The sequence below is a fragment of the Cricetulus griseus genome, chromosome 5 (assembly GCF_003668045.3).
Source record: "Cricetulus griseus strain 17A/GY chromosome 5, alternate assembly CriGri-PICRH-1.0, whole genome shotgun sequence".
NCBI classification, from domain to species: Eukaryota; Metazoa; Chordata; class Mammalia; order Rodentia; family Cricetidae; genus Cricetulus; species Cricetulus griseus.
Window position 1 is genome coordinate 167,400,317 of NC_048598.1, and position 19,989 is coordinate 167,420,305.

Here is a 19,989-nt window from a genome sequence, read left to right on the forward strand (position 1 = left end):
ATTTCTTTGTTACTTAGAAGTTACTAAAGGAAAATGCTTTTGGAATTATTTTTCCTGACTAATTCTTGTTTACCCTAACTTGCATAAGCACAGAGGCAACTAACTCCATCAAAAATATTTAAAAATTCTTACATTTACTTGATGATTCTTCTAAGAAAATCACAATGTATTTAGTTAAAATATTGATGATTGGAATTTGCAACCTAAGTGTTGCTTCATAGTTATTCTAAGTCAATGAAGTTATACATCTTGGGATTTCTTGGGACTGTATCTTTAGAACAAGATGATTGGAAGAAGCTCAGTGTTGAAACTAAACAAGGTTCAGACATGTGATAGGACACCAGCAGCAACATATCTGTAGGTAAGTGTAGACCTACCACTCAAGTTAGAAGAGAACTGGTGTCTGTTCAAAGATGCTCTGGGCTTTGTGCATGAGATGCTATATAGACACAGACTTTAAATCAAGTGACAGTTTTGTATCCCTATCTTTTCTGTTTTGCCATTTATCTAAATAATTATAACACAAAATTGTGGCAAAAGCCTTCTTGCCTCACATAGTACCTATTTGTTCAGTGTTTGGTAGACTGCTTGGAAAGAGTAAAAGCAATCTTTTAACAGCATGTAGTGACACTTTTCGTCAGTAAGGGCTTGGTAAGAGTGAATAGTTTGTGGTAATCTCTCTGTTTTTTTCAGACTGTTGCCAATAGAATGTAGGAAGTTTAGAGATACAGATGGATCTTAACCTTCATGTCAGGTCTGTGTTCTGTGACATTCTAAGCTTAGATTAATGAGTGTCATAACTATCCAACTAAAACTTATGTCAACCTGAACTTTAACTGCAACCAATACAATGAACAGAACTGCATATGGTGGCTCATCCCTGTAATCCCAGCACTTGGTAGGCAGAGGCAAGAGAATTGCTGCATTGAGATCCCTGCACATATAAAAGGTATATAACACCCTGGCTAGGGCTGCATAGCAAGGCCTGTCTCAAAAGACAAAAAGCAAATAGAACCCAAAGCGGGTTTTGAAGGGTCATTCTGTTTTTTAGCTTTCTCTCCCACTTTCATTTATATTGCCAATACTATGCAACATAAAATTGCCAACATTATAACTATACTGCACTCAGATGACAACATACTCACTGTAAAGATTTCACACATGACTATTGTATTCAGATCATCTGTATTGTTAACTCATTGTTTGCAAACTTGAAATTCATACTACCTTTTGTTGCCACATTATACAGCTCTAGAAACATGGTTAAATATGATAGAACTTTTTTTCTTTTAAGGTCACCTTAATCCTTCCTGTTTTTGGCCATAGAGTGATTTTAGCTGAATTCATCTACAGTGTCCCAAAATGGCAGCTTCTTTATCCCAGTAGACTTTCACTTGCAACTGATGGAAAAAGACTGGCTATGCAATTGTAATTAAGTTGTCTTAAAAACTATCAGAGCCAGATGTTGGTGGCCCATGCCTTTAATCCCAGCACTCAGGAGGCAGAGGCAGGAGGATCTCAATGAGTTCGAGGCCATCCTGGTCTCCAGAGCAAGTGCCAGGATAGGCTTCAAAGCTACACAGAGAAACCCTGTCTCGAAAAACCAAAAAAACAAAAAACCTATCAGAGGTTACAAAGCTTTTTTATAGTTTCATAATTACATTTGTATATATTGCATACCTGTGTAAGATTATTTAGTAGTACATGATAAAATCTATTATACATTATAAACATACAATAACAGCAATAGTTTGTGATTCTTATCATTACTTGAGTGAAAAGATTTATATCGGTTCAATATAAAAGTGACAGACTTGTGAGCAAACCTTTGACATGGACATTAGCAGTTATAATATGGGCATTTAATTTTGGCCATGGATTAGAGATGTGATTACAAGTGTACTTGTTGGTGTAATCTTTTCTCCCACAAGGAAGCATAAACACAGTTTTCAGGAGAAATGACTTTTCAAAGGAACTGGAAGACTCTGTTTATTAGTCAAAATGAAAATGCAAGTAATGACCTGATCGGGATGCACGTGAGAGCTGGCCTGGGAGGGTCATCTGCAGATGATGCTCTGATCACATCCCTGGTGTGCTACAGTGCACTCCGGGTGCCTACCCAGGCTGAGATTCACATAGCCATCCACCAGGCCAAGGATGAAACTGTGGAGACAGCATTGTTAGCTGCCTTTACATTTTGTAAGATGCAGTGTGTATTTCATTCTTTTTCACTTTTAGTCAGCAAGAATGCAGAATCTTGTTAGACATTTGGTCAAGTCAGACAAGCATCAAAACTGATTAAAAAATATCAATATAATTTCACCACCCAGATGTGGACACTGTTTCTTTTCTTTTTCTGTGTGAAAATTATGGTGCTGGTTTGCAAAGATAGTAAATGTTTCTTCCTTTTGCTAAGTTTTAACAACTTAGGCAAAACTTGTCTCCAATATCTTTCAACTCTTATACACCTATTTTACTACTGTGTTCAGCAATTAATATTTTAGACCCTAGTGCCCCCGATGGGCTGTGACAACTCTTGCTCTCCCTGTGAATCACAGGGCCTGTCTGAAAAAAAAAAAGGCCTATGAAGAAATTTCTCTCAGGTGTCTTGGCATGAACAAGGAGTTCAGAATTACAGCACCCCTCTCTCTGCTTCTGTGGAAGAACATGGACATTTTGGTTAAGCTTCCCTACCAAAATATTTTTTGGAGGTAATATATCATCGTGGTCAATGGGTAACCTTTGTCTTAAATATTTTTGGTGATAATTGTGGAAGTGTGGAAGAACCCCAAACACCTCATGAATCCATGGTATTAGGAGCAACACTAAAATTATATCTTCTTGCAAAAATGCATAGACAAAAATTGTGTTATCTTTAGGCCATAAGAAAAAAGTGGGGGGACTCCCTGCTTCCAGGAACACAAAGCACAGCACTGGGAATGTTTTACTAAACACATTCAAAACAGTTTTTGATCAGAATTAAATATAAGTTCAATGAATTGCTTACATAAGCCCTGTGCTACCTCTCTCCCCCTCCACCAAATGCCTAAGTAAACTTTAGTTTTCAAGTTGAAAGGACCATTCTAAAATTCCTCATTCTTAATGCTCTAAAACGCCCGAGTTCAGAAAATTAAATTACTCCGTTTTTATCTGTTTGAGATCAGCTCTGTTTCCTCCTTTGCTTTGTGTTTACTTTCCTGCAGTAGCTGACATCAGAATGTTTTCTGGAATGCTAGGGCTAAATAAGTTATGCTTAACTCAATAGCTAATACAAATAGCCCTGGGGAACCTCAGCCACACAATCATAAAAGCTATAGTTTCTTTTAATAGCTTGCCACACTTTGCTGATATAGTATTCTCTAATCACCAATCTTTATGTGCCTTCCTGACCTTGGAGCTCTCAGCCCAAATGGCTTTGTGGTATCAAAGGACTGTGTCATTGGAAGAGTGAATGGCTTTCATTTTTCCCCTTGAAACTTCCAGTTCCTGTCATCTGTAAGGAATTACCCTGGATGGTGTTTTGCTGCCTTGCGGCCACTACCCTGTCCAATGGAAGTGACTTTTCCCAGAAAGGTCACAGTGGTCAATAATAGGTGGATATTGCATTCAAGGAGGAGGCCACTCTGATTTCTCTATAATTTTTTGTCTTAAAAACATTGCTTGTTCTCACATCACATTAGTTAAAAACCTAACTCATGATTTGTTTGAGAACTATTTCAGGATGAGTGGATACTCTGTCAAGTAGTAAGGCTAAATGTCAACTCCAGGCTTCAAGCCATCTTGTGGGGTAGAAAAATTCCTTCTTGGTAGTGCATGTATGAAGATCTGTTACTGGACAGCACTTCAGAAGCATATATGAAAGCATGCCACAGCAGTGACTCTGGAATGCCACTGCAGTGTCTGTTTGTGCCTTTGTTAGCTAGCTGGGATCCATGGAGACTCACATGCCTGACTCACCTTTCATTTTTCTCTACTTAATTGTAAGTAGTAGTAGTGGATGGCATGACTGTGTTTCCAAGGCAATCAATAGTTAAACATCCTAGTTATTACAGTTTCTTACATTCTCTGTTATGTAGACTCTTAGAACTGTGTAGTGAGCCAGCAGTGTGTACAAACATAGAAATAACTGATGATGCTAGTGAGATTTAGGACTTGATACAAATGTTTCCAACAAGAGATGAACAGATACTTAGTGAAAATAGACATGGAATGTATAAGCATCTACATAAAATCAGTGTGCAAAAACATAGGAAGTTTAGTAATTCATGTGTGTTACATAATTCCATCCACTTATACAAATTCTGAACATACTTTTATTGCTGCAAAGAACAATCATTCATAAATGAGAATGTTGCTATTATCAATTGGATCCAAATTTCTTGATATTTTTCCAGACTATTTCTAACATATTGTTATGTAGTGATATGTCTTCCATTGATTTCAATTTGTGCTAGCTTATTTTATTATATGTGTTAATAGCACTGAAAATTCAACTTAGAAAAAGGTGAAAATGTCTTCTATTTCAGTTCATTTACTTTAGCCATTCTTACTTTATATAAAGTATAGTGAATACTTACAAAATCAAATACCTTAGATGTGTAAGTGTCCACAGTAGCCGTTTCTTACCTTTTATATTATTGAATACTCTTCAAATCATTTTTTTCATGACTTAGCTGCAGTGAATTAAAGAGATACCTTTTAAGGCAAAAGAGTGCCATAGCTGAGAACTATGGAACAATAGGTAAGCTTGCTATGGCAATGAAAAACCCTTTAAAAATGTTTCCTTTCCAGAGAGGTAGCTTTTGTGAAAGTTTGGAAATGTGGAATGTTCCCTTGTACATGTGTGTATGTGTGTGTGTTGGTTGAGGAACAGCATTTGAAGTCTTTAGGTTTATGTGACATATTCTAGTGCTTTAGAAACAACATGTTTTATGCACACTGTCTCACTGGCACCCTGAAGCCTTCACTGACCCTATGACCTTGACTTGAAGACTCAGCTACAATTTTGACTCTACTAAAACCTCCTGAAGATAGCAGGTAGCTGACATGCTTGCTGTGTATCTCACCTCTGTGTGTTGGTAACGGCCTTCAATCACTCTACAGTTTATCTATATTCATGTGTGACGTTTTATAGGAAAAATACCTTGTTGGCTAGTTTCTGTTTGGTAGCAAACCATGCTAAAGTGTCTGAGCTGAGAACAGTGAACATGTGTCCTTTCTCTTGCATTGGCTGATGATTTGGTTATTTTTGACTAGTCAGCTCTGGATATGCTTCCTTCACTTGTCTGGGAGGTTGGCCCTGCTATAGGGCTGTGGCTTCCACATATCTGACTGTTCATCCTCTGGACAACTATGTGAAGATGGTGTGGCACAAGGTCTTCTGACCACAAAACACAGTCAGTCTAGTTGGCCCCCATGCTTTCCAGTCTCTGCTTCCATCACTCCAGCCATTTCCATCACTCCAGCCATTATCCTGTTTATTGAGGGACCTCCCTTGGCTGAGCTCAAAGCCAATATAAGAGGTGATTACTTAAGTCATACACAGGATGGAGTGGCCATACAGAGTTTTCCTACTACATTAGGCTACCAGTATCTCCCTAGTTTCTTAAACGAAGTTCAGTTATATGGAAAACCATATTAAATTTTGGCATGACTGTTTAATTTATGTTTCTTTTGAATTAATATTAGGATCAATAAATATATTGAAACTTGTTCAAGAAACAAACCAGTGTTTTTCCTCCTCTTTACCCCAAAACAAAGCACAGGAAAACAACTGAGATAATTAGACATCCCTGCAGTTTTGGCCATCATCCCACACACTCTGGGATATTAAGGAGAATAGTGCATCCAAATGCTTTACAAAAATGAGATCTGGCAAACCAAAAAAGACATCTTTTGAAAAAATTTTTTCATACACTATATCTTGGTCATGTTTTCTCCTACCCCAAATCTTCCAAGATTCTAATCATCTCGATACACAGAAAATTTCATGTTCTTTCCAAAGAGAAAGAAATCAAAACAAAAACCAATAAGGAAAAAAAGAAAAAGCCCTCCCCCAAAAGTGGATTAAAATACCCACAAAATACAATGGAGTTAGTTTTGTGTATTAGCAACTATCCCTGGACCAGAAGCCTACTTTGAGTATGATTGGTATATGCAGAGATACTCCATTGGAGAAGACTGATTTTTTCCCTTTGCCAGAAGGTATCAATTGCAAATAGCTTCTTGTTTAAGAGTGGGACCCAGTGTCTACTTTGCATCTCAGCACTGCAATCCCATCTGGTTTAAACATGTCCAGTCCTATGTGTGCTGTCACTGTCTCTGTAAGTTTTTATGTGCATCAGTCCTGTTTGCATATTTTTCACAACAAAAATTATTATGTGTCCCATCTATTTAAAACAAAAACAATTTATCATAACTGAATACCACACACTAAACCAACCATAATGAACTGACCCTGTTTTCAGATTCGATTCAGTTGGTCTATTAATGATTTTTATTGGTAGTTCTTAGATGTGGTAATATGATATTCTGAGCATGTGTTTTTACTGTTTCAAAATTATAGTTTTTAACCAGATCAGAAACAAATTGTCTTATCATCATGGGGAGACAGACTTGAGGCAGTTTGTGAACACAGTCCTCTGTGAGTATTGGAGCTTGTGCATGGATGAAATAGTTAAGAAAGAGCCATTGACTTTTCAAAGACCTTCTAGATTTTCACATATATTCAGCGTCCTGGACGTGTGGCTCCCTAAAAATCCGTGTGGAGCTGTGGGCAGGAAGAAGCATACATTTTGGAGGCAGATATGGATTAAAACTTGAACAAGGTCCTCCAATTTTCTATGGTTTTGTAGCAATAGTTGAGGTGGCAATGCCGATGGGCAGTCTCAATAAATATTAGTTGTTACCGTCCTTTCTCACTCACTCCTTTTCTTACTGTTAGACTCAACTACTACGAGTGTGTTGGGTAACTGTAGGCAGCCAAAGAGAACCTAGAGTGTTGCCTAGCTTGATCTCCAGGCTTCTGGCCTTTGTTAAAAGACTAGGATGCTGATGCTCTGAGTGCCAGACCAATCTTCCCAAGGCTGTTCTCCCTCTCCTGTTTTCCAGGTCTGTCTTTTTGGAGACCTGGTACCTTTCCCTGAATCCTGACAGGAAGATTGTTTTGCCTCAAGTGATTAGTTTGATTGTCAGCAAAAGGCCCTCAGAGGCCATAATGAGAACACAGAGAACAAAAGCCAAAGCCTGCAGTAAGATAATGGACACACTGTGGCTGGTAACACCACCAGGAAGTGAAAAATGAGGAGGTAACTCTCTGTGACTGACCCATCTCAGTGCTGGAGTCTGAAGCCACATCTTGTGACCAGCTCTAGAAATAAATTCCAATTCTCACTAAACATTACATGGCTTAATTTGTCACTGGGTCAAAATCAGAAACACACTCCACTCAGACAACCTAAATGTTATACTGAGAGAACCCAAGGAACAGGCAATTAGGAATAAGGAGGTCAGATGGAGAGATGGCCAGTCTGCATAATGTCTCCACTTGCTAAGTGCAGCCAGGAATCCTGTACAGTAACAAACCCATCAGAATCAAGGGCAACCCCCCAATAATGAGAATTCACATTTCATACTGGTTCATCAAAAATCCCTGCCTACATTTTATTCTTCATAACCAAAGCTATGGTTCTGCCTTAGTATTTGGCAAGGCCTGGCCTAACATTGGTCAGGGTTAGTTAGACAAGCTTCTTTCTTTCCTTCTCCCTTCCCATGGGAAACCCAGGCTTTTGCCTCTTTAATGACAGATATTTCAGAATCCGAACATGATTGGAACCCTAAATTTACTCCATTTTGACTCAAGAAAAGGCTGTTTCATGGCAAATAGTACCTGCTTCAATGATCTCTTCTTTAAATCCCTTCCACTGTGTTCTTTCCTCAAATTCTCCAAATTTAATCAAAGAGAACAGATTGCTCTGATTGGAATATGTTTTCCTTAAGACAGTAGCACAGTTTTAATTTTTCTAGTGTTTTAGTCTACGTAAGTCAGTACTTTATGTGAAGTCTCTGAACAGGAGCTCAGAGGAAACCACAATTGAAAAGCATTGTGGAATTTTGCAAACCGTAATGAAATTATGTCCCCAACTTCCTATTTCCACCCGATCGTTCTGGATGCTCATGTATCAGAAAGCACATTCCCCCAGATAATTAATGTTTAGAATTAAATTAAAACATCAAAGTATCCACGTGGGTAAGTCTGGTTGCTGTATCCCACTCTGCACATTAATAACTGGCTTTAAAGGAAACAGTCATCTGTGACTGACAACCAGCTTATGCTTCTGTCTCCCTCCTCTGCATTTTTATCTAGGACCCAAACCAAGGTGTTTACAGTTCCTTTTTTAATATTGTCCTTGATATTTAGAGGCTGAATGAATGAACTGTTATGACATATTTACAAATGATTGCATACTGGAACAGTTGGAGAGTAACAATAATGGAGAGAGATCAATAAAAATGTCTGAAGAAAACAGGCATGCCCCCATGTCCTTTCCTCCAGTGCCATGGGCAGTGGCACATTCCTCCTGCTCCAGAAGAGCAAAGCCAGTGTATTCTGGGGTCACTTTCCTTTTCCCTATTCTCTACAACACAGGCACACATTCAGTCCTTACTAATTTTAGCCATTTCCTTTTGTGTGTTCCCGAAACTGGGTCCTAGGCCAAGCCCTGACCTTGTCCTGCCTTAGGAATCTGGCATTCCTGCCATAGAAGAGAAGGGAAGATGTAGAACAAAGTTGTTGCACAGAAAGTGTGCCTGTTACACTGCCACAGTGTCATCTGTTGTGTGTCAAAGGGGCATCAGTGCCCTTGCTGTGATGAGAACCCAGTGGCAGCCAGGCACTTTGTCTGCAACCTGCAAGCCATAAGGAGGAGCGGCCACGTGAGTATGAGTGGCCGACACTGGATTTCCATCCATAGTTGCAGACATTTCTTCCTCCACAGCTTGTTGATTCTGGATGCACTTGCTTAGACAGCTAAGGGGTTCTCCTTGTGTGCCTCCAAGGGCCAGTGTTCTTCCTGTACTACAGGAAGCCTGTGCTGCTGGTGGCTTTTCCTCCCCAGACTATAAGAGCTGTTTCTAACTAGCTAACTGAATTTATATGACTGAAATGTCCTCAAATGTCAGACACATTGACATCAATGACCCGTGAGTGTAAGCATTTTCAAATGACATTCTCCTCTGCTTTGATTGCCCGTTCCTTTCAGTGATGAATATTGTGACAGCAGGGTTTGTAGAATTGGGTGTGACACCCACTCAGGGGGTGGGGCAGGACACCAACTTATGCCTCACACCTGCCACATATGAAAAAAAGATTGAAGCAAAGATAAATCAGGGATTTGCTTAAAATACAGATCTATACTAATGATTTCTATGCCTGATGAAAAGTTAGTCACTAATATAGAAAGGAAAAATCAATATAATACCAAAGGCTACCAAGTAAAATGGACATTTCATAGGAGATTAGAAACTGAAATACTTTGTTTTTGATATGAAGAAATGTCATAGATTAGTATGGTTCAATAGAAATACGTGAGCTACAGTGTGATAATAAATTTCTAGTAATCACATTAAACAATAAAAAGAGACACATAAAGTTATTTGTAGTATGTTCTTTATTCTTCCTAGTTTATTTAATACATTTTCAAGGTTCACAGTAAAACAATCCAAGGAGATGTTGTGTTTAAAGATCTTAATGAGGATTGATCGATTGTACTAGGGGCACTGGGACCATTTAATGTACTGATTTGTTCTGTGGATCTATAAACATGGCTTAGAGAGCCGCCCAACGTTGCCTCTATTGGCATTCCAGAATGTCAGCCCATTAATAACCTTGTGAAGCTATGCTGTGTATCGTAGTATTTCAGTGGTAACCCTGCACTAAGCCTGTGAGATCACAGTAACAGGCTTTCTCTGGGCTTCTCATCCATGTGGACAATAAACATGCCTCTAGACAATGTCAGATGTCACTGGTGGTACAAAAGCCTGCCACCTACCACTCAACCTGGTTAGAATGTGGAACCCGATTCCACCCTCTCACTCAGATCTCCTCATCTAAATATGTTCGTGCTATCTCCAGTGATTATTAACACACATAATCTAAGAATTATTTGGTCCATGCTTACAAACATAATTTAACTAATGAAAATAGTTTAGTATACTGTACATTGTGATGCATTTCTTTGGAACAAAACAGGATCATACTCCATATAAAGTCATGCTAAGACTGAAAGGAATGTCATTGATTTCTGGATTGGCTTGTGTAACTGAAGACTTAAGCAGTGCTTTTCAATCCATGGGTGGCACCCTTTGGGGTTGCATGACCCTTGCATAGGGGTTGCCTAAGACCATCATAAAATACAGATATTTACATTACAGTTCACGACAGTAGCAAAATTACAGTTATGAAGTGGTAACAAAAATAATTTTATGGTTGGGTGTCACCACAACATGAGGGACTGTATTAAAGGTCACAGCATTAGGAAGGTTGAGAATCACTGCCCCATAGAGTTTGCTCTCCATTAGAAATTCTTTGTCTGGTATTTCTGGATGACAGAGGCCACTGCAGCCCTTTCACCTTCTCCACAGCCAAACCATTTGTTGGATGTGATAGAATGTCTGTCCCTTTAGAAAGTTCTTCCTTTGTACATCCCCTTCCTATCCACACAGAAGAGATCTCATTTGCATAATACGCTTCAAAGGATGCTGAGTGCATGTTCAATTCCATTCACAACCTCAAAATAGAAACTTTTATGGTAATGACTTCTCATCCTCAAGTAATAGATTATTAACTCAAGTTGACAATAGCCTGCAATCCCAGTGCTTAGGAGGCAGATCGAGGAGGTCAGAGACACTGTTGCAAAATAAGCAAGTAAATAAATAAAAGTTCATAAAAAAACTGAATGCTGTTATAAAATAATAACCTGTTCCCATGAATTTATATTTTCTTTGCTTGTTTTACATTTGCCCATCTCTGTGTTGTAATTGATTGGAGAATACAAGATTGGATGCTGGGCAAGTCATGAGCACACAGGCCCTACCTAGGCAAGATTCATTTTGAACACAGCAGTTCTTACCATGAGAAGACTTTGTCCCCAGGGAATATTTAGCAACAGCCTGAGACACCTTCAATTATCACACTAAGGTGGGTTGCTACTGGCATCTAGTGGGTAGTGGTGGGGGATGCTGCTCCATGTTCTGTAATACACATATACAATAGGATACAAAGAATTCATTTAGAGTATGAGCAGCACTGCGGCAGAGAAATCGAGAAGAAGAAGATCAGGTCAGCACTCAGATAACTGACATGTCAGCCATGGCAGAGGAGCTATAGCATACTAGGGTGAGCTACAGAAGGAAAACAATTCATAGTGTTGACTGACAGGTAAAGAAGCCGCTGGGAGCAGCTCATGGAGACTGAGTATGCAGCTTGTGAACCAGCAGGATGGGAGTAAAACATGAGATATTGGTTACCCCTCAGGAGAAAAGCACAGAAAGGATGCCCAGAGTGAAGGCGGAGCTGGAGCCAAATGTCTGCTGTAGTCCCAAGAGGAGGAACTGACAGGGGGGCTAAGAAGGAGGAGCCAGATGATAGAAAAGTGAGTTTGGAAATCACGATCTATGCCAGATATCTGGAGAACATGAGCTAGAAAACACAGGAAAATGTCTTTAGTCTTGGGTAAGAGGTCGCTGGTAACTTTTTTTTCTGTTATTAAAATAGATCTTTTTTTTTCATACAATGTATTCTGATTACAATTTCTACTCCCCCACCTTATTCCAGTACCTCGTTTGTCCCCTCTCAGGCCAGCTACACCCTTTTTATCTCTCTAGAAAACAGACATCTAAGGAATAATAATGGAATAAAAAGTGGTACAGAAAAACAAGTCTGAATAGGGCAAAGCAAAAAGAAGGAAACGAGCCCAAGTTTTTTGTAGGATCACTGGGAACTTTAATTAGAGCAATCTTCAGTGAAGGAATGCTGAGAAGTGCTGGAAGACATGCTGCTCTGGGCAGCAAAGGAAGTGGGGTAACAAGGATGGAATTCTCTTCAGGCAAGATGCTAATGATTATTTATAGAGAAGAATCAGTCAGCAGCCTGAAAGTTTAATGAAGTATTTAGATTGTACAAATATATTGAAATAATAACTAACAAACATATTAATAAGTAACAGATATGTTAATGGCTAGGAAAATTAGTAAGTGTTATGTGAAATATCCAGTATACATACACTTTTGCAGTATGATACACCATTTTTTTTGTAGATAAAAAATTGAAACCATAATCTATATATTACCAATTGTCATCCTTGTGTCACTCTTTTTTTCCTTGAAAATTGAAGTCATGTTCTAAAATGATGGCATAGCACTTATTTAAAAAATAAGAAAAGGTAAAGCTGAGAAAGAACAGGGAAAGTTGTCAGGAACTTGAGGTAAACACGGGGAAAGGAAAGCAGTGTCCCTCTCTCTCTCTCTCTCTCTCTCTCTCTCTCTCTCTCTCTCTCTCTCTCTCTCTGTGTGTGTGTGTGTGTGTGTGTGTGTGTGTGTGTGTGTGTGTGTGTGTGTGTGTGAAGAAATGAGAACATGTTTGCATGTTTAGGGGAGAGAGCTGCTGTACTGTGTGAGATTGAAGATACAGGAACACAAGTGATTGATGAAGCACCTCCCTTGGGAAGTGGGAGGGATGGGATCCAGATCACAGGTGGTGGGATTAGTGTTGACGACGAAGAGAGAGATCACCTCAACTGAAAAATGAGGACAAGGAGGAAGGATGGATGTAGTTGCTGATAAGAGCATAGAGGAGACGGCAGGAAGTTGAGGGAGTTGCTGTCAGTTGGCCCCTAGTTCCTTTGTGAAGTAGAAGGTGAGGTCATTTGCTGAGTGGGGTTAAGGGTTTATAGACAATGATGCAATGTGGAAGGGCTGCTAAGAAGAAAGATGGAGAAAAGGGACTTGGGACTTACAGATTGCCTAACTGCCTTGAAAGGCCAGCTGAGGATGGAGACTGAATTTTAAATCAAAGTCACGAGTGTCTGTAGACTTAGGAATTTTTTTCTACCAGTGTGTTTTAATATCAGTTTAATAATAGGCAGAGAAAATAGAGAGGTTAATCCTAAGGTTGTAGATTTTATGGAAGAGACATAACTGGTCACAGGAGCCTTCTGCCTAAGAGACTACATAAAAAAAAGTGTTTCCATGCCTCACAGGAGAAAACATGGGTCATATCCTTGAAGGAACTCAAACAAGCCAGGGCTTGCTCAGGGAATGGAAGTCACTGAGGTCTACACCCCAACCAAGGTTAAACAGGAGTACAGGAACTTTAATGTGTGGGTTTGCTCTGGGGAAGCATGCTGGCGGGTAAGTCTCAGTGAGGAGAGGCAGCTGGTGTCTCCCAGAAAGAACACCTTCATTAATGTGCTCACCAGATAGCAAAAATCAAGCTCTAGTCATATGTGTATCTTTAGTTTATCTTATTTCTGTATTGCTTTACACATACATAAATATACATATTCTCTCTATATATTTCCAGTCCTCCATATCCATGCATTTCTCACTATGCATTTTAATAACTTTCAGTCAAAAGTATTAAAAACTAATTGTGTCTGTCCTGAACATGCACAATGTCCTATTACTATCATAACTCCGTATTGTATACCATGAGTCTTGTAGAAATAATTTACATATTAAGGAGAATGTGCATAGCTTATAGTCAAATACTGTATCACGCTATAAAAGAGGTTTGAGAATTCTTGGATTTGAGGTAGGTTGGCATGTTCACAAAGGGTTACTATAGTATGTGATTTTATCTGTTATTCAGAAATACTATTGGTATTAAACTTTTCAATAAACATGAAGCAAGCTGGACCTTGCTGCCTTGGAGATGCTGAGCTGTCCACTGTCTTGACAAGTCACTTTCACATTAAACAGCTTTCTCAGTGATGATAAAAATGGCAAATGCTCTCTGTTTAACAAGCATTTTTATAATTACTGTTAAAATTTTCTGACATTGAAATTGAGTTACGGCTCAAATGTTATCATTTAACTTGAATACTGAACAAATGTTGATTAGACAATATAACATACTTTTGTGTATGATGGTTTTGAAACTGTGACATGCTTTGTCCTTATGGGGTTAGAGTCAAAAGCACATGAACATAAGGGATTATCTGTAAGTGTGTGGGCACCTTTCATCCCATTGTTCAGTTTCTTACCTTTCCCAAGGCTTCAGTGAAGGTTCTCTCATGGCTCAACTAGACACAAGAGTGTCGGAAAATAATGATTTTGAAGATCTGTGGCACATTTGTTAATGTTTCATCTTCTGTTGCTTCTATTTCTGTTCAACTGTCTAAATACCGTTTTTAAGTAAAATTTTTATTTAAATTAGAGACAAGCTTGTTTTACACGACAATCCCAGTTCCCCTACCTCCCCTCCTACCCTGCCCCACACTGACTCCCTATCCCATCCCCTTTCTGCTCCCCACCGAGGGTGAGGCCTTCTATGGAGGGTCATCAAAGTCTGTAATATCATTTGGAGCAGGGCCTAGACCCTCCCCCATGTGTCTAGACTGAGAGAGCATCCCTCCATGTGGAGTGGGCTCCCAAAGTCCATTTGTGCAATAGGGATAAATATGGATCCACTACCAGAGGCCCCATAGATTAACCAGACCTTCAAACTGACATCTTTGTTCAGGGGGTCTGGAACAGTCCTATGCTGGTTTTCCAACAATCAGACTGGGGTGGATGAGCTCCTATTTGCTCAGGTCAGCTGTTTCTGTGGGTTTCTCCTGCTTAGTCTTGACCCCTTTGCTCATCACTCCTCCCTCTCTGCAACTGGATTCCAGAGTTCAGCTTAGTGTTTAGCTGTGGGTATCTGCTTCTGCTTCCATCAGCTACTGGATGAAGGCTCTAGGATGGCATATAAGTTAGTCATCAATCTCATTACTGGTGAAGGGCATTTAATGTAGCTTCTTGACTAATACTTAGATTGTTAGTTGGGGTGAAACTTGCAGATGTTTGGACATTTCCCAAGTGCCAGATTTCTCTTTAAACCTATAATGGCTCCCTCTATTATGTTATCTCTTTTCTTGCTCTCCTCTATTTTCCCCTGACTCAATCTTCTTGCTCTCTCATGTCCTCCTCTTCTCCACTTCTCTTTCTCCTAACTCTCTCTCCCCTCCCTCCATGCTCCCAATTAGCTCAGGAGATCTTGTCCGTTTCCCCTTCTCCAGGAGACCATGTGTGTCTCTCTTAGGGACTCCTTGTTTCCTAGCTTCTCTGGCAGTGTGAATTGTAGGCTGGTAATCCTTTGCTCTATGTCTAAAATCCATATATGAGTGAGTACATACCATATTTGTCTTTTTATGACTGGGTTATATCACTCAGGATGGTTTATTCCAGTTCCATCCATTTGCCTTCGAATTTCAAGATTCCATTGTTTTTTTCTGCTGAGTAGTACTCCATTGTGTAAATGTACCACATTTTCTTCATCCATTCCTCAGTTGAGGAGCATCTAGGTTGCTTCTAGGTTCTGGCTATTACAAAGAAAGCTGCTGTGAACATGGTTGAACAGATGTCCTTGTTGTATGAGTGTGCATCTTTTTTAATTGCTAAATTTAACCTTAATTCAACATGGCTAATATGTTGATGTTGTGCATCTGCAGTGTACCCACAAATACACACAATTGTATAAAGATATGTGTATTCTTATTATATACACATCTGTATATTCTAGTAAAAGTGGTCATGTATAATGCAAGTCCAAAAAGAATACTCAGTTCATCAACATTTAGCATACTGAGGAAAGTGTTTCTCTTAGCCTGTTCATCTAGCATACAGCTGACATTCACATCTCAGTGTCGAAAGTACTCTTGGATAAGCTAGGCAAAACAGATCTCACATGTTCTACCCCTAACAAGGAGCACAAACAGATGAGCACAGAGGAGAAAGAAACTCCATGTAGAAAATTCATTTTATTGCTTTACAAGTCAAGGATACAATTGTACATATGTATACATTTGCAAATGCAAATGGTGTGAATTTTAAAGTAACAACCTCAAGTTCTATCCTAAATTTCAAAGTTTGATCTGGTGCAAATAAGACTCCCTAAATGTAATATTTGGTTTTAGTTTGAAATGCATAGGAATAATGTTAGTATGTCCAAGTGCTTAGTATGTGCCTCACACTTTGTTAACTATTTTAAATAGATTGTCTTATCTTAGTTTAGACACAAATGTCTGTGCCATATGCACTGTTTTGGGAAATTTGCAAATTCAGAAAGTGAGACACCTGTGGGTTGGAAAACATAAGTGCCTTGCTTCCAGGTGGCCTTGCTCCTCATTGCCCACATGGAAAGCTCTTTTGTCCCTCAGGAAATGATAATTCTTTCTCTGAAATCTCCTGCTTTCTTCTTACCCTTGTACTCTGTCACCACCTGAGCTGGCTGGCTGCTGCCCTGCCACCTGGCAGAGTGGAAAGCCTCCTAGTCATCTCCCTGAATCTCTGGCTTTATTCCTAATTCCTGTGGTTTGTGGTGACTACAAATGAGTTTGTATTATAATTGACTGCCCATCTTCTACTGAAAAAAAAAGGTTGTGAAAGATGGTCTCTGGCAGTAAGCTAGAATGGGAGCCTGATTCAGTGCCCTGTGGCTACTGTTGAATACTCCCTAAAGAAGTATAATGTATTCAGAATGAATCTATGCCCACTAGAGAGCCACCCACACCTAGGGTTCAGTGAGCCACAGCCATCGACAGTGCCATGTGGGATTCCCAGGTTCTTAGACTGCTATTACCCTGAGAGCCAAGTAGCACTGGGCACTCTTAAATCCATACAAATTTTCTACCAATTTAAAAATAAAAAGGATGCCCTCCAGAAGAATAGCATTTGTGATTAATATTGCATTAAAAGAAAACAAAGCACCCACAACAGCTCTTCCACATTTTGTTCAAAGGTATGGTGTGATTAACAGTTCACTAGGCCTCTGTGGAGGGCAGGCTTCTTTGCTGTTCTTCATTCCCTTTTTTCCCCATCTCTTATTTCTCATCAGAATTTATCCTTTCTCCTTTAGCAATCAACCAGATACAATCCATCTCCTACATATCCACACAAATATTCAGTGTTTGTAGAGGGCAGGGAGTTGGATGGAGGGAGTGTGGCTCCCCATAAATCCATTGGTCAGTCTTACATATGACTGGTTTTCAAATCCTAATTCAACTAACCTAAGGTAGCCCAAGTCCTACCGAAATGTAAATGCAGCCATACTCTTTGGCTGTTTCAAACATGCCAGTGAGTTCTCCTTGTTCTCAGGGTGAAATTCAAACTCCTATACAATGGTCCTCAAGATGGCTCAAGAGCTAAAGGCACTTGACACCAAGCCTGATAATGTGAGTTCAGTTTCTTGGCATAGATGTTGTCAGTTTAGCATGGTTTGGCAACCTCAATCTACAATGCCCATTCAGTGGGTAGTAACTCCTACACACTTACAAGGGTAGAGGAAAATGAAAAAAATGGCTATTGATGTTTATGAACAATTGAATCTGCACACTGTTGATTGATATCTCCCAATGCTTGATTTGAACTGTGCTCTGAGCATAATAGTTTGGTATCATTGATATCAAGAATAATATAGTAGTAGTGATTAATTATTCCATATGCAGACATATAGACTCTTAACAGTACTTTTCAGATGAGACTTTTTGCATAAAAGCCACTATTCTCTAAAGAATAATACCTAGCCAATGCATATTATGGCTTCACGTGTGGCTTATTATTCTACTATTGTAATTGATTCAAAATGCATATCTGTTCTTGTCCATTCCACATAATAGCCAGTCTCCAGACCCTAACATATGGAAGATGTTCTTGGCATTTGGTTCAGGCTTATTCAACAGGAAGGGAAGAGTGCTGAAAATCTTGATCGCCAGTAGCCATGAGGTATCTGTAAGACCTACACTTATTCTGTGCCACTTAGAGTCCAGGACTCATGCTCTGCCCTCTGTAGGGGCATTGCTAATCCAAATCCTCATCTTTATCCTTTGTCTCATATTCCTCCATTTTATTCTTTTTCTTCAACTTCTACAGCACTTTTCTTGATGACTTTTAAATCACCCCAGTCTGTCTCCCTTCATAGCCCTCCCCTCAGCTGCATTTGCACACTTGTTCCCAGGGGATATTCATCTTCCTAACAGACTATTAACTGCTGCAGAGAAGCATACGTCCATTTCATTCACCATGGCTATTGTCTAGTCTGTAACATAGTGTAGATACAGGTTCAACCAATTAATCCCAAGCAACAATCACACAACTTTTCAACTTATATATGTCTTACCTGAGACATTTAACTTTGAAGGAATATTTTATAAAGACTTCCTTTCAAATATGGTTACATTCATGTTAACAAATTAATCTGAGTAGTTTTCTTCAATTGTGAAATAAATAAGAAATTTTCATATACAAAGTGATGGCGACGTGCTTAAGTTACTGTTTCTATCCTGTGAGCTAAACTGTGCACTTCCTGAAAAAGAAGTTGACTTTATGAAGAAATTGCTTTCTTTTAGGAAGATGCCAGAGTACATGCAAGTCAGACAATGTTCTGTTTGCTGTCGTTGTGAGGCTAACATTTCAGTGCATGCTAGCTATGAGTGGCTTCTAGTTCACTAACAAGAGAGCTGGAATACCTTGATGGATGATTGCTGTGGGAGAAAAGGTAAATATGAATAAAAAGAAAGCAAATGTATTTTTGAGTTTCTCATGTTTGGTAACTTGCACACAAATAGTTGTATTTAAAAACCAGTGGCAAAATATCGATAAACCCCCTATGTTATGTTCAGCACAATGTTTTCTCTCACTGGGAAGATTTGAGAGTATTATTCTTACTCTCTTGAACAAACGGTATATATAAACTCCTATCCTTCTAAAAATCCAGCATGAGCTACTATCTGCCTCAAAACTGTTAGATCAACAAGATGTCCATCCCTTTCCCAGCACTCCAGAGGAAGAGGCAGGCAGATCTCTATGAGTTCGAGACCAGCCTGGTCTACAAGAGCTAGTTCCAAATGTATAGAGAAACCCTGCCTTGAAAAACAAAACAAAACAAAACAAAAACAAAAAAACAAAACACAAAATACACAGAGAGAATGAAAACTTGTGATTGGTGGCCTTTTATTACAGCCACTTACTAATTTTTTTCTTAGAATGTCAACTCATGATATTACTTTTAAAATTATTTCCTTGGTGAAAGTTCTAAACTATTTACTGAAAAAAAATCACTGATGTACACTCTCACCATTTGCATATAATTTCAGGAGTTTAAAACCCACTAGAATTCTTCCAGAAATCCTAGGCTGAGAACATCTATTCAATATAAATCTATCCAATCCATGTGTCCCACGAAGCAATGATTTATATTGCTTGTCTTCTCTCTCATTATGATTTATTTTATATCTTGACTCCAATTATCTAAGGGAGGCATAAAGGAAACACTTGGGAGATTAATCATCCTCAAGCCAGACTTAGCTTTTCCCTTTATCTTCAGGCTATTATTTCTAGGCCCAGCTCTATTGTTCAGCCTTCCCTGTCCATTGGCTACTGACCAGACAGAAGATGTTGGTCTAAGCCGTTGTACAATTTCATCTTCCTCTGGGTTGTTACATAATTAAAATAACTTCTGTCTGGTTTCTTGAACATTTTTTTCCTACAGGCAACTATAAAAACAGAACTGAAAAGCAATTGAAGGGAAAAATATAACTTGGATTTAAAAAACACTTTTCTATTGTGATAGAAGCTACTCTTCATGGACAACTCACTTATGTAATTTCAGAGTTGACTGTGGTTTCTTTTGTGCTTACTAATGCAGTGAAATTTCTTTGGTTTTAAATTTCCAATAGTGCTCCAAAATGGCTGAACCTTAAACAATTCTAAACCAACTACCCTTACAGGAAT

The 19,989-nt window shown here is 39.0% G+C and overlaps 1 protein-coding gene across 1 annotated transcript in view; it reads left to right on the plus strand.

Annotated features, from left to right (window-relative positions):
- The first annotated feature begins 2,030 nt into the window (after positions 1–2,030).
- Positions 2,031–19,989, plus strand: part of LOC113836230 (histone deacetylase 9-like) — a 55,254-nt gene continuing 37,295 nt past the window's right edge. Inside the window, exon 1 of the mRNA XM_035445879.1 lies at positions 2,031–2,213. Within this exon, the coding sequence (XP_035301770.1) occupies positions 2,031–2,213 (183 nt within the window). The remainder of the gene's footprint in view (positions 2,214–19,989) is intronic.